Raw genomic sequence first — 25,058 nt, forward strand, 5'->3', positions numbered from 1 at the left:
AGATAAGTAACTTTCTTAGATTTATTCAAAAGTTTCGGACAGTAAATGGACCATGAATTGTACAAGTATGGGTTCCTACAACGTGTAAAATCACAACGATAAAATGCTAATTACAGTTCCTTTTTACGAGAATCATTTTATGATTAATCCGTATGATAAAATAATCATTTAAGATTATAGGTAATATTAGATTACAATGTAACATTCGATACGCTTTTTATTACCTATAATAAGAATAAAGATTTTCCTTGTTAACAAAAAATAAATTGAAACAAATTGAACACTTCTTTATTTTCCGGATATCTAATGGCAATTTACTAACATCGCGTCTGACATGTAATAATGACCTTTTTGACGTTAGAAAAGACAACCACGTCTTCTAATTTTTTTGCCATGCGTGAACATTCTGCTGTATCTCGGTTCTGATAAATATATATATGATTTCAGTTCCTGAACAAATCCCGGTGATTCGTCGTGAGCACTTCAACAGATGGTACACAGCGGGGGCCTACTACATGTCTACATTAGTGTCGACGCTGCCGACGCAGACAGTGTGCACGCTCTCGTACGCGTTCATCGCATACTGGCTCACAGGACAACCGCCCGAGATCAAGAGATTCAGCAGTTTCTGCTTTGTATTACTCGTCGTCAGCTACGTAGCACTCTGCAAAGGGTTGCTAATTGGATCGCTGTTCAACGTCAAGGTAAGAAACAAAATATTAAATCCTCCATTAGATACACCGAAATTTAAATATTTTCTTTGCTTTTCATAACATTTTATTTTTCCTTTTTCAGAACGGAGTGATATTCGGCCCTTTCTTCATAATGCCATTCACCGTATTTTCGGGTTTCTTCCTCCGCTACAGTGACGCACCCTTCTTCTTCAAATGGTTGTTCCACCTGTCATTTCTGAAACATGGCCTTGTCGGTCTCGTGCTATCCATATTTGGCATGAATCGACCTAACCTCGCATGTTCGGAACTGTACTGTCATTACAAATATCCCAGTCTTTTTCTTCAAGACAATGGTATAATAGGTGAAAAATACCCTGTATTAGTGGCAGCGTTATTCGGAATAGGAGCAATAGTGACAACGATAGCCTTCATTATATTGAAAATCAGGTTAAAGAGCAAGTGGTGAACATTAGATGTAAGACGTACATGAAAGAGTCAGTAAGAATCGAAACAAGACGTGAAAATCTTGTACTTTATATATTATTAAATATGAAATGACAATACAGCTAGTTGCTAATCGCCTCAGCATTATTTAATTATTACTTCATGGCTATTTGTTACAATAGCGGAAGTATTGTTCTACTGCAGCTGAGCCAAATCTAAGGTGAAACGGGCCGAGTTACGAAGCAAGAAGATACTTCATGATTTATCATTACTAAGACTTCAGCGTAATCAAGGAATGCCCACCAAATGAGTTTAATTTTTCTTATACCATAACATTCGGTTAAAGTGTTAAGTGTTAAATTAATTAACATTGAATAAAAATCTACAATGGGGCAAGTTATTCCGGAGCAATGGTCTTGAAAAGTACTAAATATTTGTATGTGAATATAAATGTTATATGAATTTGTAAGTATTGTATTGATACTGGCTTTTGTTAGGATCACTTTTCCGACAAAATATCTAGCTGCTAAATTCTATTCACAACTAGGTACCTGGTAAGTTCATCTTCTATTTCCACTTAAACACCCAGAGTTATTATTGCTACAACTATTTTTCCTGTAAAAAGGACAACATTAGCAACGTATACTGTTAGCAACAGTAGTAGTATGTCAAACAAATGTATATTTAATATAGGCATATTAATGATGTATCTAGAATAGAACATATTTAGTAAATATTAGTTTATATGTAATGTAAATATAATTTAAGGACACATTAATTTGAAATAGGACCAAATCTCTTAACCTGTAAAGACGAAATGTTACCAAAAATAATTTCTGTATCCTATGTATAAAGTTGTTTTCATTCCACAGAGCACTAGGCCGAACTTAAATCGACACATAACTAACTTCACGTGAAAATTAAATACTGTTTGTACACCTAATTTTTTCTTCAATATTTGAATTCAGCCTTGCTCGTTATAATAGAAATAATTTAATTAGGTCTATATAACTATAGCAAAATTTGTAGAAAGATTTATTTCGGGTTTACCAAATCACGATATAAAGTAAGAATTGTTATAATTTGCACAATGGCTCAATCTTTACTATTAGAAGATTTTTTTATTTACTCCTTTTAAACTTTATGACTAAGCATAATTATTGATATTTAGTTGACAAGATAGAGGTCGCCCATAAAATGCAAAAGCACTGTGTGCTTAACGCATTAATCTGTGATGTAGACAATTGTACAGTAATGTATAGATTCTTATGATGTAAATCTTAGATACAATGAGAGTGAAACGTATGACAGAGCTTTATTGACAGCAAGTTTATTACAAATTTATATGTATATAGGTACTATAGACTTTTATCTGGCTGATCGCATAAAAATGATGGCAATGGTGATCAAAGCTCTGCAATCTAAATATGCGCCGTTTATCTACATAATACTATAAAATAAAATTACGGCCTTTATTCTTCAGAAGTATTTTAAATTATGAGAAAATTATACATAATATATTTGAGTATTTTACTATACGTATGTAGAATGTATGTATATTTAATAATGCCAGTGTTTTGCATTTTTGTATAAAATTTAAAATACAGTAGTTAAATAAATAAGTTTAAAGGATCGCAATGAATTCATTCGTCGTAGTAAAATCTACAGTAGCTCGCCTTCTGGATCCCTAGACCAGTTATTGCTTCTGTACGCATTCAGGATATGACCAATACAAAACTTTTTATCGTGTCTAACTTAACTTTAACATAGCACCATAAAGTATAGTAAAGATATATTACAGCTCAATATTGTTTTTACCAAAGTCTTGCCATATATTTTATTAGTGTTACGGTATATATAATTATATATAATAGCAGTGGCATTTAATTCTAGTGTGTTTGACGAAACAACGAACAATTGATGAATTAGCTTCTATCAAAAATTAATAAAGATGACGTCTAGCATAAATTTATGATGTCCAGATATTTTTTTTAACTTTATTTTATCAAAGTGATTCAGTAATTTTACTTAATAAAAAACTAAATTATAATCTGCGCCCCCAATAGACGCAATAGCGATAAACACAAGTGTTTGTATTTTTTTCTGATAGTAGTCGATTCAAACAGTTTAAAATTGTAAGATATAAACAAAAATCTAAATGTACATATGGAATTGCCTTGCGAATAAACAAAAACTAATTATGTAGTACAATTTTTTTTTATTTTATCACACAAGTACCTACCCACAGTGTTTTTTTTACAATATCCTTTTCTAGTTTTGACAATTTAATAATAAACGGTCTTATACAATATGAATTAGAATATGGACAGCAGAGAGAAAATCGGCAGAGGTATAAAATACGTAAGTATTATTTAAGAGTTTAAGAAAGTGTAAGTAAATCTAATATCTATAAGTATATAAATCAAGTAATGATACTACATTTCATTTAGTAACCTATATTGAGCTATAATACTTGCACATAAAATTATGTTAGTTGATATTATATCATTATGATTTATTTTAAAAGTAATTTTGTAAAATAATGTATATATTAACTGTATCACAAACAAAATATATTAATAATTGATTCTCTGAATATTATTATGATTAAAAGAGGTTGAGATGAGAAACAGGAGAGTGAGAAGAACGCCGTTTTTGAGAGTATAGTTGGTAAAGTACCGATTTTACAGTGGCGTTCTATAACGACTTAACGCGTAACACTGTATTAAATATTATACCAAATGACTTGGTAACTTTTTTAAGCAACATTTGTGATCACCTCTAAGCTTGGTTATAATTCAGTCGGAAAATGTTGAGTCACTGCTAGCTAGCTTACTATGGATTCGTTAGGAGTCCGTATTGTTATTTCGAACTATCAACCAATCAAAGTATTTTTTTGTAATTTGACTTTATAAAGGATTTTTAAATCAGAGTTCGTTTACTACTTTTAGCGAACATAGCCCTTTAGGTCCTCAGGTAGTTTTAATTTATTAGAATGTACATTATCTTCAATCACTTTTTATAATACTTCCTTATTAAAGGCTTTGAATAAAATCCGATTTACCTAATGGTTAATCTAGACAAATCCACTGTCAAAATTGTATTAAGTAGAGATAAAGTGTATGAGCGAAGATAATATTGCGTGGACCTATAAGGACTATCGCAGTACAGTCCCAGTAGAGTGGTGCAGTACTCGTGCGTGTGTTTGTGAATGCGGTACTGCGCGGACCGTCGCCGTGCGCCTGCGACGCTCCCAATTTTCCAATTCCGCGCATAATACCTACTTCGTGAGCAATATCGTGTGTCCTTATTCGTGAATATCCAAACAAAATGGATGTGGAAACTGGAAGAGATGATATAAGTTACGAAGATGGCAGTCTAATAGCTTACGCGGACTTGTTTCACACCATTAAATTGAAAAGTAAGTGTGTTTTACATAATTTTTATAATATAGGTACTATTATAACATCTTCTTCTTTTATTACTTTTTAAACAAAATATTTTATTGTTGTTATTATTTCAAACGATAAAGATAAAACAGCAAAGTTTGTCTTGATTCTTATACCCATGTAAAGTATGTGAAGGCAATCGACTTCTTACTTTCCACTCGTACGTAACACTATGTATTTTAATATTCTTGGTTCTTGTAGAATTTTATTACTATCATAACATCATCAGATTCAAACAAAGTGCATAATTTTTAAATAACCAGCTAAATAGGCTCGATGTACACAGTGTTCGTACAAAGTAAAACATTACGACTTTTTGTTAAATGGAACAAGCCAGAACGTCTTGTTGGTTTTATAAACCTAGTCTATATTATAAGTATACTACCTTGTTTGTTTACTTCATGGATGTGAAGCGGATGTCAACAACCAATAGTGGTCACTAGTAGTGAAATAATTGGGTTCATATTACCCAGTCATTTCTCTAGAAATGTTCTTATTAACGTCAGTTGCTTGTAAAATTAGTTTATACTTACTTTTGTTTTCGCCATGACTTTGCAATTAATTAGCCTCATTTTCAACTAAGGGGTACACCTCATAGTATCATAATAAAAGATGAAGTTATCAGTCAGGCGATCTGCATGCGAGAGCTCTTTAACCTCCCTAGTGTGCATGAATGAGATCACACGTAAACATACAAGCAAAAACATAAACAAAAGAAGCTCTGAGAAGAGAAATGTAGAGTCTTTCTCTTTTGACACGTATTTAACATGAACTCCACCGCTAAGTTTGTACATCATCCCTTATCTTTTATCTAAGATATTTTTGTGCAAGAATTAATAATAAAATTATTTCGATACCAGTCATAAACTATAATATTATGAAATTATAGAGTATGTTCGTTTGTTTATTTAAACGCGCTAATCTCAAAAAATATTTAACGTTGGATAGCCTGTTTATTGAGGAAGGCTATAGGCTATATAACTTTAAGCTACGATTAGGAGCGGAGAAGAAACGAAAAATGTTACAAGAAACGGGGAAAATTATGACCCATTCTCTGTTATGAGACGAAAGCGAAGTTGCGCGGGTCAGCTACATGATGAAAAACGTATTCGATAAAATCGTGATTAAAAGATTTTTCTCAGTGTTTTACCTCTCCGCCATTGAGTTAGATCCAGGGTTTCCGATGTTTATTCATACATACATCTCAATAAGTTTACCTACTGACAAAGAACACGTTTAACGCGCAACATATTGTTTAGATAAATTGCACGTACTTACATATTATATTGATTGCAAAAAAGCCAATCACTAAAATGCAATATCTATACAAATGTTATACAGGCAAGAACAATTATTATTTAATACACATTAATTACCCATCGTAAAATTTGTCCTAAGACTTTAACAGAACGTTTTGGTAGGTGATGTTTACGCGCGAGGCCATGCATTTTAATACATGTTAGTGCATCGAGGGGTCTCAGTACTAATATGATAATAGCCAATCGCACCAAACCTAACCACGTGCTGACAAACTACGCATTGTCTATCTTCGCACTGTCGAGACTAAACTTTATAAGATATAATATATGTATACAAAGTTTAGGTAATGATGTATATATATTTTATTATTATATTATTTATGGACTATGATACAATAATAAACAAAACAGTATGTCAAAAATTACTATCTATCACATTTGCGATGAAACAAAAAAGTTACAGTATTACAGTGAGATACGTTAAATGTCATCTTATTAAAAGGGGTTATTATAAAGTTGACGATTACTTAATGGATAAGAAAACATGGGATTAGTTAGTTACGCGTTCTACAGAAATCCAGATTAAATATCTATATATTTATATATACATCTTTGCATTGTATAAACATTAATCAGTCATTTCAACTCTGTAACAGAGAGGTATTGCACGAGTCTCAGTGGTATTCATTATTTTTTTTTCATTGAAATGGTGGGCTCCCATGCCAAGGTTCGTCATGCTCACTAAAATGTCATTGCTTGCGGCGGCGTCGTGTGCCGGGTCACCCCCTTCCCTCTAATATGTGCGAGGGGGGTGATGGCTGGTCCACGCGTCATACTCGTGAACGGGTGCTGCTTGGGGTGACTGGTCGTCCTGGGTGTGGTGACTGCTATAATTTTTTTTAAAGCAACTTCGTTTCACTAACTGTACTTCCTTTATCACAGTATGCTCTTGAAATGCCTCTTATGATTTCATTTATAATATTATGTGGGTAGATGCTCCCATCATACTTCCAATACTATTTATATCTTGTTTATTAGCACCTTAATATATTGATTTAATTTATGTTATGACCAAAGTGTGTTGGGCAGTGTTGGTAGGTAGCAGCTACTTACATCATCAATGTTTTATACCAGCATAAATATTGTTAAAATCATTTGGCGATTAAAAAGAGTGGCCAGGAGTTTCTTGCCAGCTCTTCTCATTGGCCCTACCTTCCGAACTGGCGGTAAATTCACTCTCTGTATCATTGACTATCATAAGTGTCAGCACTTGACCTAAATGAATAAATGATTTGATTTTGATTTTGATTTTGTCACTTATCTGTATAATGAACTACACATATATTTCATAAATAAATACATGTAATTATAATGACTGTGACTCGTCGTTATTTTATCAATACTTATTAGATAATAATACTTAGCTACATTCCGCGATATCAGTGCTCTACAATTGCATAAGATTTATATAATGTAACGAATTAACATTAAATCTATAAAATATATACCTACTAAAAATGTTGAAGCTTAGCAATTTAATCATGGGTAAAAATCCCAAACAGGTTTTTTTGATACTCTAGGGCTCGCTCGAAACGAGTTTGAGTTCATTTTCCTCCTTAAAGAATAATTTAAAATTTTGTTTTTGAGTTTGGTCAAAATTTAGAGAAACGAATAAAATAATGGATTTCCTTTAATATCGTTTATGCGAATGCTAAACAGCCTGATTAGGCATGTCGCTGTTGAAACTGGTTTCCCTTTGGGCATAAAATTCCACATTATTTACTAAAATAATCAAATAAAGTAGCTCTCGTGTGCGTATTGAAAGCCAAAGTATATTAGTCTAGAGCAGCTCCAATTGTTTCGACGTATTAGGGAAATGTTATCTAAAAGTGCCTCAGCATACAGAACATTGTATCTCTTACGTGCCCTAATTATACAATGTGATATATCTATATGAGTACTCACTAGGACAAAACTTACAGCTGACCAGACCACGTGTAGCCTTATTATATAAACATTCCGTGACAAATAAATAAGCACCTAGGTAAATATATGTACTTACATCATAACAGGAAAATAATAAATAAGATCATTGGCAGGAAATTACGATAAAAATTAGTAATAGATAAGTAAATAGCGTAATTAGAAGCCAAATTAATTGTTAGAAAATTGGTCTAAAAATTAATAATTTAAGCTTCAGGAAACCATAGTTTAACTAAGCCTAATTACTAAAACGGGGAAAATATATAGATTTAGATCGGGCGTTTAGGACTGAAAATAATCAACACTTATTAAAGTTGATCATAAAAGTGGAAATATTACCTATATTGTATAATACATCTACTTATTTATACAAATAAACCTGCCAATGTTATTTTGATTTCAGCAAACAATGAACTTTTAAACAAATTGGACGTGTAATTCAATGCCCGACAATCTGGAATAAACGAATAAACCAAACTCGTGGCGGTGCAGCTAACGAGATAATTTGACGAATGTGAGATGAAGAGTGACCAAGAGTCCCGTATGATATGACCACAGCGACTATGCGATAGGAGCGAATGTAGGCAGCGCTTTGTCAGTCTAACTGTCGCTTGCGCATGCCGCGAACGTAGTTTCAAATACACTCGCGATATCGCGTATGCTTTCGCATAGTTGAACATAATTTTTAAGTTTTCAAGATGGACCTAGAAACAGGTGTTGGTGATGATTATCTTAAATGGAACACTAGTGACGTCTCTTCATTCATGGATGTGCAATATAGGATTCCAAACGGTAACGTTTCTAAGTGAAAGTTTTGTTTGTCGTTGTTTGTATCCCTCGGCGTGCGCGCCTTAACTGTTATACAGCATTTGTTGATTTTATTTACGTTTACAAATATCATAAAATTATAATGATATGAAGTTTCAAACCATAGGTACCCACAATGTAAAGCTAATAATATTTTATGCTTAGTTCTTTAAATAAAAACAAACAATAAAATAGTTAGAAACGGTACACTTACCGAGCAATACAGCGATAACTTGTAATAAAATAATAGCTGACAATGCGTATTTTTTTCTAATCTGAAATATTATGGTCTTAATATTATATAAAAAAAACAATGATTGACCTTAAATATATTTTGTCACAACAATTTGACTGGGTAAACTAACATATAATATTTTTTTTTTATTTTAACTGAACTTGTATATGTCTTAGTTTTAAAACCTTTTAATTGTCCGTTATTTATATGAAACATCCATGCTAAAACGAAAAATAACAAAATAAAGAAATGGTTTACACAAAACTAGCCGCCCGCACTGGTTTACTTACATTTTTAAAATTAGTACACACATTACATTACAAATGTATAAATATAGTTCTAGGCTATAAACTACATACAGACCAGGTGGTTTTATCCAGCAGGTACAGTATACCAGCAGATACTTTCAGTAGATGCAATATTGAGAACTCCAAACAAATCGCAAACTCATGAAAATCCTATAAGACTGAACTAACTGACTACAAAATCTCACTTTTTCATATATAAGTGTATAAAAATAACTTATGGGAATGAGATATACTGCACGTTAACAATTAAAAGCTTCCTAAAAATAATAAGCCAACTTGTAATTCCAGGTTAACTATTGATTTTAGTCATTTAACTTGACTAGTGTTTAAATGATTACGGAACGATTGGAACTCTATTTGTATTAGAGAAATTCGGCAATCCTTAAAGAACTTGAATGACCGGAGATAATGTTAAGAGATCTTATCTATCCTGACTAAACCAAATAATGTCTACTGAAGCTTTTTGCATAGTACTTATCAATAGTAACTCGAATGATACTGCCTAATGTTAGAGCTTTCAATTGGGTTTTTGTATGTACACCTTCTCTCGCTCCACGAGAAAACCCGTGCCTCATTCAATTTATCTAAAATTTACTAACTCTTTACTACAACATTAAATGAAACTATCTGCAATGATATAATATCACGTCCTGTTGTTAATGTATGTTCATCATGACAGATAATATCAAATACGGACAACCAAACGAGTAGGACAAGTTCGCATTTGGTTTTCCGAATACACGTGTTCGAAAATTTGTGAGTACATTAACAATATATCGTTATACCTACCTACCTTAATATTTTTATAGATCTGCTTCAAAAATAACTGGTTTGAGTACTTATTAATTGCTTTGAATCAAAAAACGCGTTTTTATTCCAATAGTTCATTACCTGTTTCTATAGATCTTCAACGAATACCAGCATCTGCCCGCGACTTCGTCCGCTTGAAAATATTTCCCAGGGCAAAAAGGAACCCTATCTGTTAATCCGGCTGTCAGTGTATAAAATTTCGTCTAAATTCGTCCAGTAGTTTTTTTCGTGACAGAGTAACAAACATATTTAAATTTTACTTACTATCCGATGTTTTTACTTTTGTATATTTAAAGCTTGGCTTACAATACCCAAATATATCTTATTTATTTCGTGGACTTAAATATTCATATTTTTATATTACTTCTTCCCACATAGGTCAACATTGTTTAACTCTATCTGTCGTGACGATGATAATGACACCATTCGAACATCTCTTATCTATATTTCAAATGAGCTATTTGACATACGAAATATGATGTTAAATGCAATACAAATATTTAAACACAAAGCCAAATGATTTCTGTATACATATTCAATCAAGCACCGTGGTTTACTTGTTTGAAATGTTAGTTTTAAACTCTCGCGTTTTATAGAACATTGTGAAGATATAATTTCTAAACAAAAAACTCATTAAATTGTCAGAAAAATATGTATCGTTATTATTAATCGTTAACTAAGTCGTCAGGTTATGGCCAATACGAGATACTTAAGTGATGGACATAACCTAAAGGCATAATTAACTCATTTTACCACTATTATCATGGCAAGTATATGTATGTATGTATTCCCCACTATTATCATGGCCATAAGTATATCTATGTATTCCAATTCTTCTAATGCGAATTTAATTAATACAAAAAGTTATTATATTATTATGTAGCTACTTAGAAGATAATTCGTCTATTGTTATTTTTGAGTTGCGATTTTACCATGTACATTTTTATTATTTATTCATAGCCCATTTGACTGACTACCTAGCAATAAACCTCATAAGAATAATCCTTACTTTTCCATACTTAATATTATAAATGCGAAAGTAACTCTGTCTGTCTGTCTGTTACTCAATCACGCCTAAACTACTGAACCAATTTGCATGAAATTTGGTATGGAGATATTTTGATACCCGAGAATGGACATAGGCTATATATCATCACGCTACGACCTAAAGGAGCAGAGTTCCAGTAAAATGTTATAAACACGGAAAAAAATTTCACCTATTCTCTCTCATTGGACGCAAGCAAAGTTGCGCCGGTCAGCTAGTTTTCTCATAATTTAAAACATTATAAAGTATTAACACTGGCCGATTTATTACCACAATATAAAAAATTGCTTCGGTCAAACACGTTTTATTAAAAAAATAACACGTGATACAGACTTGTTATTTTGTGTGTGGAATCCGCGCCATTCAAAAACCTATCTGAGAGCAGTGTGGGATAATTTTGAATAAATATTTATATTTTATTTTAAATTATTATTAAGACCATGCTTTGTTGAACGTCATTACATCAAAAGATAAGATTCATTAGCATATATCTATTATTGTATACAAATTACAGTTTTTGAATTAACCTAACGCCAAGTTTATAATTGTAATTTTTAACGAACATAATATCTATACTTATAATAAATCCGTAGAGAGGTCAATTCTGTACATTGAATATATTAAAAAAAAACCAATGGGGGATGTTCAGTAACGGATACTGATACCGAATCTGCAATTTATAATTTTCTTTTCTGTCTGTCTGTCTGTCTGTCCTCCGTCTGTATGTGTCGCTATCACGTAAAAACTACCGGATAGAATGCACTGAATTTTGGTATATGCATAGAATAAGTAGTGGAGCAATTTTTAGGATACTTTATAACGCATAAAATTTCATAAATTATTAGAAAATTGAAAAAAATACGTAGAAATCGTTTGAACCTACGTTTTCTCTAAAGAGACCATAGATGGCGTTGCAAATTTCACAACATTCGCATATAGTTAACGCGGTGCCGGCCATATCAATACCTGTTGTTCGCACCAGCCAATAGATGGCGTTATAGTCCGCAACACAGCATGTTTTTCCTAATTAATTTAATTTGATTGCTTTATTGTAAAAAAAATACCTTTGAAACAGGCTACACATTTATAAGATTTTCAAACATAAATGTTGTATGATATATTATACACAAAAATGTTGGTTTACGTGGGTCCGGTGCGGTCGGGATATCCTAGATGGCAAAGCGAGTAATTTAGTTTGTTGTCGTTGTTTGCCGCAACCAACAGCTGGCGTTGTAGTTCGTAACACATAACCAAATTAATTGGTTGCATTAAGGAAATAAATTGGATGGCTATGAAACAGACTATGTGGTAAGTTTTAAAAAATAAACAACGGATGATATATAAAAAATAATTACGGGTTACGCGGTTTCGGACGTATCATCGTAAGTATACCTACATTATTACGCGTGTGAAGAGCTCCGGCGCAGATAGTTCTGTCTGTACCTATAATAATATTCTGAATCCAGACGGGTAAGCAATGGGCAGTCTATAATAAGGTATTATTTATATTTTACACTGTAAACTGGTAAGGATACAGACGAGAGCGGAAAAGAAGGTAACCACAGGAAATCAGGCCTGCCTGAGCCTGTGTCACATTGTGTGCTCTTCGGGTCCCTTTCGTAAATAACCATTAGATGACAAAAGAGTTGTTAGCATTTTTATGGTGCTTCGCAATTCGCGCGCTCAAACGAATAAGCAACAGTACGAAATTCACGCGAGCACGGGTCAGCTAGTTTTTATAATAATCTGATTCGTCCAAACAATCCGATAGGAATAGAAACACTGAATATTAACAAATTAAGTAGTTATGTACTTTAAACAAACTGCTAGTAGGTCATTATTTACGAGTCATCTATGCTAATATTATAAAGCTGAAGAGTTTGTTTGTTTGTTTGAACTCACTAATCTCAGGAACTACTGGTCCGATTTCAAAAATTCTTTCAGTATTAGATAGCCCATTTGTTGAGGAAGGCAATAGGCTATATATCATCACGCTACAACCAATAGGAGCAGAGTACCAGTAAAAAATGTTACAAAAACGGGGAAAAATTCACCCATTCTCTCTTATGTGACGCAAGCGAAGTTGCGCGGGTCAGCTAGTTATTTATATGAGGCGCTCATAGCCAGTTGTGTTCACCGGTCGGTAAACGATCTGTGGGTTAAGCAACCGTTGGCGCGGACCGAATAGTGGTATTTGAACTGAGCGCCTCCGTGCTTCGGAGGGCACGTAAAAAGTCGGTCCTGGTTGTTGTCAACTTAGATAACAGTTGTTAAGCCATGTCAAAGGCCTTTCGGGCGGCTTGAACAACTTTGACACTAGGTTGACCACTAACCATACGATAGATAGATAGATTATTTACATCTTTCATAATAATAGAGTACAACCGTTTTTTAGAAAACTATTGTCAATTTTATTACAATGAGTTCTTTAAACGGCATTAATTACTCCGTGTACCGGTTTAGAGTATTTGTGTACGATTTACGAAAAGAAGCCGTTATACGAGTATGTGATTAGCGAATAGAAGGTCATAGGTATATTTTTCATTGTTTACACAATACACGCTCTAGGTCTTTGAACTTGATTTTTTTACTTACTTTAACTAACTGGATACCAGTAACTAAACACATACTTGAATGCTACTGTAATATGACCACAGCATAACATTTATCTTTTCTTTAAATACATGTCTTCATCTTTTAGGGTCTCGTAGTGAAACCTCGGCCGAGCCTACTAGGATTAAATTCAACAGGGCGATATAAGTAGGTACTATACCCTATAAACAGAATTGTGAAAGAATATAGCAGGGCTTCATAATTCTATTTTTTTTTTACTCAAATGGTGGAGAGGCTAATCTAAGTTAACTAAATAGAAACATGCCTGAGATGAATTCGCAATCAATTACCTTTTCAAATAGTAGGTAACTATGTGTAAGTTGTGCGTGATTTTACGGAAAGCATAATTTTTCAAGCTGTCAATAATAACAAAGTCTATTGATTATGATGTGACAATGATGCTTATAATGATTCATGTTAAAGTCACTGAACTGTAAATGTTATTTTGCCCGAAGTGAACTTACATTTTTTCTTTTATATTCCGGTAAATATTATCTTCTGCAAAAAACCCATGTACCTAATGCTTGCCGCAAGTTAAAATTCACTTAATATTTTATTCAGTTAATATGCATAGGTAGGTACAGTTACGCAACAAAAAAATCATTTATAATCAAACAATCTGTGGCGTGGATTTGCTTTCATTTTCCTATGTAAATTTTTGCCTGTGGACTTTGCATGCAGCAAACGTAAATTCTACGGTACTCTAACTATAAATATGATTATGATTCTTTACAAGTTGTCATGTGTGTTTTTATATGAGCTTATAATGTTTTTATGGCTAATTCTATATTTCTCGATTATTTACACTTTTGCTTATACTTATTTCCCGGACATAATATATATATTTTCTGTACCAAACCCTCCAGATATGTTATAAAAAAGATTAAGTATTTGACGTCATTTTGGTAATTAAATTGTTATATCAAAGTAAGTATATACTATATTGTGCTGCGTAATTACTATAAAAGTCGAACAAGCACGGGTCATTTCCTACACGGCCATAGGAGGAAGACAATTAAAACAAGTTACATAAAGCATTACAAATAAAATTTATAATTTATACTTTATTTAGTAATTTTCTCTAGAGTTGAAGTTGCTTGTACATAGCAGAGTCAGGCAAATACATATATTTTGTTAATTTGACGCTATTAAGGCCGAAAACAGAGTGTAATTGCTAGTTTGTTTAAGTGCTAGTTTATTGACCGTGTGGCAGGCGTTATTATGAACATAAACACAGACTCCTAAATTCAATGATATCTATATACACATTGCAGTTCTAATGTATACTGACTCCACATAATGAGCACATAATTTGGTAAATCGAGGATCACTGTAGGATGGAAATTTGACTGTAATCGTAACAGTTTTTAATTCAACAAAGAGTAAAAATGCCTTTGATTTATTTGTGTATTTTTAATTATAGCTCAGATAAGTAATATTTTTCACTACTTAATAGGAACGTGTTATCTTTTTTGCTGCTATTATGACGTAGGTATCTTATCAGCTTTATTGTCTTTCTGATGATATTCTGGTCAGTAGGTGACCATGAAAAAGTTAAGGAAAATTATTTAAATAATTAAGTATATCTTTTGTTTATCAACTTTTCTATACACTGAATACAGATTTAGATTGAGGGATTATTGCGGAAAATTCTATATGATACGAGCCATTATCTAAGCTTTCATTCATACCATCAATTGATTTAAAATATTTTAAAGATAATATTATGACGAAACTTTATCTACGTCTCGCATTTATCTCCGTAAAGAGTTTTCTTCATAAAATACAAAAGACATGTTTTCTACATTTTGCACTAGCCCTTACTTGACCAACGACACGAATATAATAATATGCTACTATTATAAAGAAGCTCCCGTAAACTAAGTTACCAAAACAACAACAAAATAATAGATTTAAGCTTCTAAAGCGGTAAAGCCTACAAATTCTTTAAATAAAAATGATGGCTATACAGGCCCATCCTTGACATGCCTACGTAATCCTTTGTACGATTATTTTCCCGTAGACACTCAAGCGGTTAGTTCAACGATTGCAATCTTTGAAGGGCACTTTACCTGCACAATGTCACACAGATATAAATATCATTGCTTACTTGGGTTACTACTACCTACAGTGTCATGGCAAATAATTGATTTAACTTTATTACAAAAACAATGGATATTTTAGAATACCGATTCTTGTACCATTGGAATTGTTTTCTGACCCTTAAAAGCAGAGAACAAATTATGAAACGCGCAGGGACAACATTAGAAACAGAAAATAATACAAATATTTAGATTTCGTTTTAAAATAGCAACCAATAATATTTTATAATTTAAATGTTAATTAAAATCATAAGATAATTTGGTTGGTAATAGTAATTATCGATTTCACGTTGAACAATTAATATATGCGACAAAAATTGTTTTACATTTACAAAAATAAAAGTGTATTACAATATGTTATTATTATTACTAACCTACGATTGTCATTATTTCAGGGAAAATATGGGACAAAAAACAGAAACCGGTGGATGACAAAAATGTGATTCTCTGTGGTGCATCTGGTGCCCTCAGGCCGGGTCGAATGACTTTTATCCTCGGACCCTCGGGAGCTGGTAAAACCACACTTCTCAGCATTCTTGCCGGAAGAAAGTAAGCACTTGTTTCTCATTTACATTTTACCCATAGCATAAATAGCCTAAAGCTAAATATTACAGTTAAGCTAAGTATAATAATAACATCCGAAGGTTGTCTTTTTTCGGTTAGAAGCCTCTTATTGATTCATATATTCATATGTATATACCTGCGCATATTTGGGAGACAAATAAAGTTACCGAAATCAATGAACATCTTAAACACTTAATTAATTGAGAGTGTTCAGTTATGCTATAAATTAATTTTGTTATAGTAATACCGTATTTTTAATTTCTCAGGCAATAACATGCAATTAACTTTTTTTAAACTTCGTTATAATGATTCACAGAGTTTAACAATCTATACTCTATACTAATATTATAAATGCGAAAGTAACTCTGTCTGTCTGTCTGTCTGTCTGTCTGTCTGTCTGTCTGTCTGTCTGTCTGTCTGTCTGTCTGTCTGCTACTCAATCACGTCTAAACTACTGAACCAATTTGCATGAAATTTGGTATGGAGATATTTTGATACCCGAGAAAGGACATAGGCTACTTTTTACCCCGGGAAAATGACGCATTTCCCGGGAAAATTCAGAAAATTCAACGAAGGCGCGAAAAATCAATATTATAATGACATTGAATTAACAAAATTCCGTTGCCATGGCAACTGTTTTAATGGCGGATATGCGCGACTTCGTTATACTAAGAGATATAAATAATTTTGAGAATATTTTTCGTGAAAAAAAAGCATATTTTATATCATCACGCTACGACCAATAGGAGCAGAGTAGGTAACAGTAAAAAGTGTTACAAAAATATGGGATATTCTGACCCATTCTCTCTTATATGACGCAAGCGAAGTTGCGCGGGTCAGCTAGTAAGACAATATTTTGACGTTGATTAAGTACTGAGGAGTATTTTTCTCATACTTATTACTTATGATAATATTAATTAATGTAGTTATATTGCTTGAATACACCTACGCAGTTTTACTATTTCTGGGCTGTCTTCACCATACGTCATTGGCAAGAAATCTGTAACTAGGTACGCGTCAACTGCTGTGAAACATAGTTGGTATTACAAAAATTTTACTGCATCCATGGCGCAGTGATTGAGGCCGCCACGCCGCTATCATTGCGACGGGAGGTCGTGAGTTCGATTCCCACGCGGAACAATTATTTGTGCGGTCCTCAAATAGTTGTTTCGGGTCTATTTGTACTTTATGTCCATTAAATTGTTTTTGTGTTTGTAAAAGTCCCCGCGACACCAGAGCAATTCTTAGTGCGAGAATTGTTTAAAAAAAAGTACGTATATAAGTCATGTTATATCATTACAATTGATATTTATGATTATTCTCGCGGATGTAAAGATAAACGATTGTTGCAGAAAGACAGGTGTAACCGGCTCTTTGTACGGTGCAGGTCGGAACTCCGTGCTGGTCGCTCAAGACACGACTCTCATAGACACACTCACTGCTGGAGAAACCCTCAAGTTCGCCGCCAGCCTGAAGCTACCGAACATGACACATAGAGAAAGAACCAATGTGGTTAGTTTGTATTTTCAGCTCTGAGCTTGTGTGACTGTAATCTTGATCGTCAACTACTTACTGTATTTTGTACATTTTTTGTTATTTAGGCCTTATTACCCGACAGGCCTTAATACCTGCAGGTACGGTATAGCTATCACAATTTAATGACTAGAATGTATTTGCTTGATGTAAGCTAAGTGATAGATTTTCGTAATCACCATTGTTTTGTCTTAAAACATTATTTAGATATTTATAACTATCGTACGAATAATTAATTAATTAACACGATCACAATGATTTATCGTACGATAGTGATGGAATTATGGCTGATAACGTGGCTGATAGTACTAAGCCGTTACATTGACATCGGAATTTCTATCTCCGTTGTCTAGAAGCTAGTCTAACTTAAGTTTATAGGATGAATGAAGCCGGATGTACTTATAGGTAGAATACAAGTACCATATGAGTCTATTAGTCTATTAGTCTCTTATTTATTCACACTTACTTCACTATTATGTATGAGGTGGTTAGATAGATATTGATAATGAAAATAACACATAAAGTTTCCATCAATCAGTTTTGATAATACAGGATTTCGTTAGACCCTTGCGTATAAAACCTTAAAATACAATTTAGAGAAGGGGTGAAAGATTTTGGTTATGGATACTCAAATCAATTTATTATATTTCTGCCGTGACTTGCGTGACCCCCTTTTCACAAGACTATGATATCGTCGAATTACGACACCTATTACGACAGATATGAGGTGAATATTATTAATTAATTAAAGAAACATACTGATTCTGAAATCATTCGTGTTTGACATTGAAAGTATCGATATGATAAAAGCAGGAATCTAATAGTAATAATATCAGCAACCTGATATTATGCGGTGTCCTTATTATTGAGTAAAACTGGAAAGTTCCACCTGCCCCACGCCCCACAGTCTCATGTATGCAAAGAACACCGCCAATTTCAGATGGCTGACCTTTTATTTATAAAATTACTCGTGATCATTTATCGTTACCGTGAGAATTTATATAACTAGACAATAGTAAGTTATCCAATTTAGCTAAAGTTTAGTGGCAATGGGAATTAATTTTTTTGATATAAAACATAACGTGAACCAAAGCACAGGCAACCCGATAAGTAGTTTTTGACTTCTGATTTCAGATTAAAACAGTGACGAAGCAACTAGGCATCCACGACGTATTGAACACGAGAGCAGGCAACTTGTCTGGTGGAGAACGGAAGAGACTGACCATCGCGTGCGAACTGCTCACAGACCCACCAGTCATGCTCTTAGATGAACCAACAAGGTAACTCTACTGTACATTCTGACTAATATACACGAAAATTAACTTACCGGCTGTTAAACCTGTGCTCTATCTTTACAACTATCTAAAAGTACCTACCTAAGGTACCTACCTACCTTACCTTACCTACCTACCTTACATTTACGACTATTAAGAAGTTAATGGTCGTAAATGTAATTAAATTATTTATAATTACTTTAACGGCCATATCCATCGGTGACCTTCGGACTCCAACATAAGGACTGTTTTTTTTATTATAACTCTGATTTACGAAGCAATGCAGTGTCTCTAATAGCTTGTTATTTTTAATACAAAGGTGTTCATTACTACAGTAATATAAGTACCTACCTACTTTTATTATATGCAAATTATATGTTTTCAGTGGCTTAGATGCAGTTTCATCGCTATCAGTAGCGCGAGCTCTCTTAACAGTTGCTCGAAGTGGCCGCACCATAGCCTGCGTAGTCCACCAGCCTTCATCGCAGCTGTTCAACACGGCTGATGACGTCATAGTCCTGGCCAGTGGTAGAACGTTGTACGCAGGCGCGGTGGTGGACCTACCCGATGCACTCACTAGAGCAGGCTTCGTCTGCCCTCAGTATTATAATGTAGCTGATTATTGTAAGTATCTATCGCACAAAGAACTTTTTCTTTATAACATCATACTTGTTTTAGCCGAAGGCACTTGTATATAATAGAATGTTTTAAAAACCCCTTAATATCACTGATTTCGTTCTGGTGCTATGCCAGAGAGAGGCCTATTAGGTACCGTAATATACAGAGACGTTAGCAAAATTAATGAGCTTCTGGATAACATAGAGATCTTAAAAATAGGTTGTTTCAAACCTGTTCCCAAAATAAAAAGCCTAATGAATCAATCAACCAAATCTAATAATGTAAGTCTATTTAATTCTATGAGAACACTTTGGATTCTCTATTTTTTATGCTCATTTTCATTCTCTACTATTTTTTGTAGCGCTAACCAGTGTCACAAAGTTAAATTATTAATGCGTATTGTTGCTCAAATATTGCTTAACATATTTCCAGTATTAGAAATTGCCAGTGATGAACATGCAGGCAATAAGAGTCTCTTAGAAAGTGAAGCGAATAGTTATGCCCAAGAGATGAGGAAAATCGCCAAGACTGACATTCAGAATGGAAAAACAAAAGGTTAGTAAAGGTCCCATTATCAAGAATACCCTAATTGACTATGACATTGCCACGTCATTTCAAAGGTAAAAACACTAAGTACAATGCAGTCGTTTTAAGTACACAAAAAATAAACACAATTACAATTTATTTTTCAGGACTATCCCCTGAGTCAGAAGCACTACTAAGTCCCAGCGCGGTTCCTTCAGAAGGCTACGCCGCAAGTGTGTGCCAACAGTTAAACGCTTTATTATGGAGATGTAGTATTGGAGTGGTCAGAGACGTGTACTTGACACAGGTGCGTTATCTAATTTTGAAGAATGTAACATACTATACTTATGACAACTCCTACAATAAAAATAAGTCTTATATCGAATGGACTTTTACGAACTTACAAACAACAGATACAAAGACTAGATACTACAAGATATTTGTTCTGAGTGGTTAGCAGAAATATAATTTGTTCCGTGTGGGAACTGGTGCTACTGACACACAAGGTGTTAGACATATAAATATTTTTTTGTTATTTTGTTGCAGTTGCGACTAGTATGCCACTTCATCGTAGCTCTGCTGCTTGGTGCGCTGTACAACGGCGCAGGCGCAGACGCCGGACGAATGATATCCAACACCGGTTGCCTCTTCTTCTTCCTACTATTTCTCTTCTTCTCAAACGCCATGCCCACAATACACACATGTAAGTTACTTATGTTTACAGTGAACACCTAGGTACAATATAATATATCTGCTATTCTCACTTGCGTCCACAATTGTATAAAAAAAACATCAGTTTAAATATAATAAGATAGAGAGAGATATATATTCAGAAAGTATTACCTACTGACGTACGAATTATAACACCGGTGTTAATTGAAGGGGAATTAATTTCTTCCAAAAGTAACTGTCTTCTTTTCTCTCGATTGTCGACGATCTCGAAATTTTGGTTTGCCACTCAAGTTATGGTGTGTAACTTAATATAACCATAACCAATGATAATAACAAATATTTTCCTTCCAGTTCCAGTTGAAGCCAAGGTAGTCTTACACGAACATCTCAACAAATGGTATTCTCTGCCAGCCTACTGCGCCTCAAAAATCATCGTAGACTTACCCATCCAGGTACATTATTAACATTCTCATTACGAAACCTAACTACAGTTTTTGTTTTAATTGTTGAAAACAAGTTAGGTGCACCTCTAAAAGAGATCAGATTTGACTCGTTTATATGGTTCTGGTCGCAATCTAATAATAGGTATCTACCTGTACATACATATATAGCTGATGATTTCTCATAATATTCGGAACTTCAATTTCAATTTGAATATGTATGTTTCAGTTGCTGTGTGCGACGGTATTCCTATTCCCGGCCTGGTACCTGACGTCTCAGCCATTGGAACCATATCGTATGGGTCTAGCGTGGCTCACGTGCGCTCTCGTCACTATACTGGCGCAAACGTTTGGCTTCGTGATTGGCGCTGCGTGCGGTATGAAGGTATAGCAATGGCAAATTTTATATTATTATGAATAACATTGAACGGCGTATTCTGAACTATCATTACGAAGATGTGTATTTTGTCATCGTTACGATTCGAAAGCGACCACTTAATATCACTTAAAATGCACTCAATCCTACCCCTAACTATTCATAGCTATTTCAAACCTGGATATTTTTCCGACGAGAAAAAGCTAAAGCAAGTGTTGTAATTTTATTTCAGCTCGGTCTGTTCGTGATTCCAGCCGCAAACATACCAATGCTGATGTTCTCAGAATTCTTCATCCCATACAACGAGATGCCAGTGTACCTTCGACCGTTCGCACTTATATCATATTTCCGATACGCATTCGCTGCGTTCCTTGAAACAGTGTACGGTTTCAATAGAGGGAAATTGCCTTGTCATAAAATTTTCTGCATGTTTAAAGACCCAGAAGATTATTTTGAGCATTTACAACTAACAAGAAATCTAAACGGAGACTTTTTAGCTTTATTCACGTGGATTGTAATCTTACAAATCGCGCTCGTCTTAGTTTTAAAGTTCCGAGTTTATAGAGCATGTAGATAGGTTATTCGTAGATAAAGGAATGTTGAATTTATAGATTAGGTAACCCAAAGAGACTTCGATATAAATCTCAAGGAACGTAATAAGTGATTACACAGATAAGGTCTACTCGGAGCTGGGTAGGTTTACAAATAATATCCTAGCCTTGTCTACGGGTAATAAATTACGAACGAAGTTTAATATCTGCTCTCTATTTTGATTTGCATATATTATTATAAGCTATATGCTAATTATATTGTATTTAGACATTATGAATTAAATTCAGATTTAACACTCCTGGATAAGTATCCGATAACTGGAATTTTTCTTTTCATGCATCTGCTGTAATTTTGTTATGCATAAAAGTTATCACACGCTCATTCATAAATTACGAAACTGGCCCTTATGTTTCTTTCAATTAATTTAAAACTTACGTACTAATACGTACATTATGTGTATTTAGAAATGAGCACCTACATCTAATGCACTACTAGCGACATCTGTATGGTTTCTACGTACTATACCTACATAAATATGATTATCTAAAAGGATAATTCGGCGTATCTTTCAGGAGTAATAATTATTGTAAGGAAACTTAGGGATGGGTACCTAATATTTGAGCCTTTAAAACTACCTAACTTCGGGGAAAATGTCACTACCGGTTTATTTATTACATATTTATTTCGAATTATATTTATAAATACAGCAGTAGGTATGCCTAGATCTACAATAGAATAAGTTATACATGAGGTAATAAAGCATTTCAGTCAATATTAATCCATCTTTTAATTATAGGTACTAGGTATTGAATTGCAGAAAATAGTTTTTCTGGTACATGTTTTTTCCGAACGTTTACTTTTTGACTCCGTATCTATTGTATACTCTAGGTTTTTTAAGTAAATGATTTACTACTGTGTTAACAATTATTGACATTAAGACCCAGTTTCACCAGTTCATGTTAGTTATCAGATAATTTACAAGATGGAATTATGACAATAATTCAGCGGTCACTTTATCTAGCAGATAGTATATCTGACACTACTTCATAAGCTGTGAAACTGGCCCTTATTGTTGTTTTTACGTATTGTACAATCAATAGTCAGAAGTTATTAAATATACCGTCGTTGACAAACCAATATCTTCTATCATTATGTTCGAAAAGTGTTAAGCTCTGAACTATTAAATAATCCTTATGCATATAAACGACCACAGTAGGTATATATGGCGCTTATTCAAATTGCAGTCTTGAAATTTAAGTAAATAAGTAACATAGCCATACTCATCAGAATGTTGAAATTTGCAATAAGTGCACATAGCAGATATTGGTTTGACAAAGACAATAGCGTACCTACAATACAGTAAGCGCACTGCACTGTTATTGTCGACGTATATAACTGTGATAGTGTATGTTTAAAGATTATCAGTGCTAATGTATAAAAATTAAATGTGTTTGAATCAAAAGATAAGACTAAACATATTAGGTATTTGGACACAAAGCTCTTTACTCGGTTACAATAATAGGAATTAAATATGTCTCGTGTCAATAACCGACAATCACAACATAAACAAAAATATGTTATTTTCCTATACATTTATATTCACAAAGCACATAGCCACAAATATTAAAGTTCAATGATCAACATCGATAACAATTACTACAAAATTTATATTAACAATATGCGGAAATTAATCCTTTGTCTTTATTGCGATTGCAAAAAATATAGTAATATATGCATTGTTTGTTTACATAGGTATTATTTACAAGTATCTCATACTATTCACTTTTCATCTAATAGACCCACATGTCAATGGGCTTTTCGCCCCAGGCAGGCAACGAAATTAAAAAACACAGAATACAGAGAATTTTATCTCGTAAGGTGGTACCTAAATAAAATGTGCTATTTTAAAATCAATGAGTTAAAAGCGGCTAGTAGATATACTTGTAATTTTCATCTTAATACAAACATCTACCCTAACATTCAATAGAAGCAATATCTACATTACAAAAATACTGTCTGGACTAGACATCAGACTAAAATATAATACGAACTACTATTTTTATAATATATTTTATGCGACCATTTTATGAAAATAATTATGTTGCATAGAACACTAAAGCCTCCTTACTTTGACTGGGCAGAATACATGGCAGATAAACCTGATGTAGGTGTTCCTGTATATTAGCATATTCACAGGCTTCAGAATTCATAAAGTGATCGTATTAGACAAAATGCACTCAATAATAAATTGGCTAACGGCATTGTTAAACTTTGTGCTAACCGCAAATTAACTAGACTACTATTATTTGACGTTAATAAACACTATGAATCATAACAAACATATGATTTTTAATAAAATGTAAGTAAACATTTAATTATTATTTTAACATAGAATCTCCAAGTGAAGAAAATATTATTATATATTTGCAGTTTAAGTTAAGTGTAACAATGCCTCTTAAGATCTAGTGACGGTCTATTTAGGTAGATAATGATTTAAAGATGTCCAAAAATAAGTGCGTACCTACATTCCATTTATGTTCAACCATTCACAGCCAACTAGGATCTAAGTGACAAACATAATTGTACATAACTATTTTAATATTAATTGTATATAGGTGAATGTGATTATATTTTATGACAATATATTTTTATCATTTTTATAAATAAAGTTTTATTGCTTTTGAATACTTCCTGTATTAAGCGTAAGCACCATTTATTATGTTCTTTTACTTTGATTCATAATGATGAATATTAGTAACATGATAATAATTAAGA

General features: G+C 33.2%; 2 protein-coding genes across 3 annotated transcripts in view; both read left to right on the plus strand.

Annotated features, from left to right (window-relative positions):
• The window catches only part of LOC142975196 (ATP-binding cassette subfamily G member 4-like), a 31,617-nt gene extending 28,297 nt beyond the window's left edge, over positions 1-3,320 (plus strand). The window contains exons 10-11 of the mRNA XM_076117907.1: positions 448-704; positions 796-3,320. Coding sequence (XP_075974022.1) covers positions 448-704; positions 796-1,140 — 602 coding nt within the window. The 3' untranslated portion in view covers positions 1,141-3,320. The remainder of the gene's footprint in view (positions 1-447; positions 705-795) is intronic.
• Positions 3,321-4,305: 985 nt separating this feature from the next.
• On the plus strand, positions 4,306-24,951 carry LOC142975292 (ATP-binding cassette sub-family G member 4-like). 2 transcript variants are annotated; one of them, XM_076118050.1, is made up of 11 exons: positions 4,306-4,539; positions 16,125-16,278; positions 17,646-17,805; positions 18,961-19,106; positions 19,486-19,724; positions 20,151-20,273; positions 20,411-20,550; positions 20,790-20,946; positions 21,267-21,367; positions 21,585-21,740; positions 21,964-24,951. In XM_076118050.1, exons 1-11 carry the CDS (start codon positions 4,449-4,451, stop codon positions 22,306-22,308), a joined length of 1,812 nt encoding a protein of 603 aa, XP_075974165.1. In that variant the 5' UTR covers positions 4,306-4,448; the 3' UTR covers positions 22,309-24,951. The 2 variants fall into 2 exon arrangements, with proteins under 2 accessions (XP_075974165.1, XP_075974164.1); XM_076118049.1 differs by lacking the exon at positions 4,306-4,539 and adding an exon at positions 8,397-8,601.
• Positions 24,952-25,058: the final 107 nt, after the last annotated feature.

This window comes from Anticarsia gemmatalis, chromosome 9, assembly GCF_050436995.1.
Source record: "Anticarsia gemmatalis isolate Benzon Research Colony breed Stoneville strain chromosome 9, ilAntGemm2 primary, whole genome shotgun sequence".
NCBI classification, from domain to species: Eukaryota; Metazoa; Arthropoda; class Insecta; order Lepidoptera; family Erebidae; genus Anticarsia; species Anticarsia gemmatalis.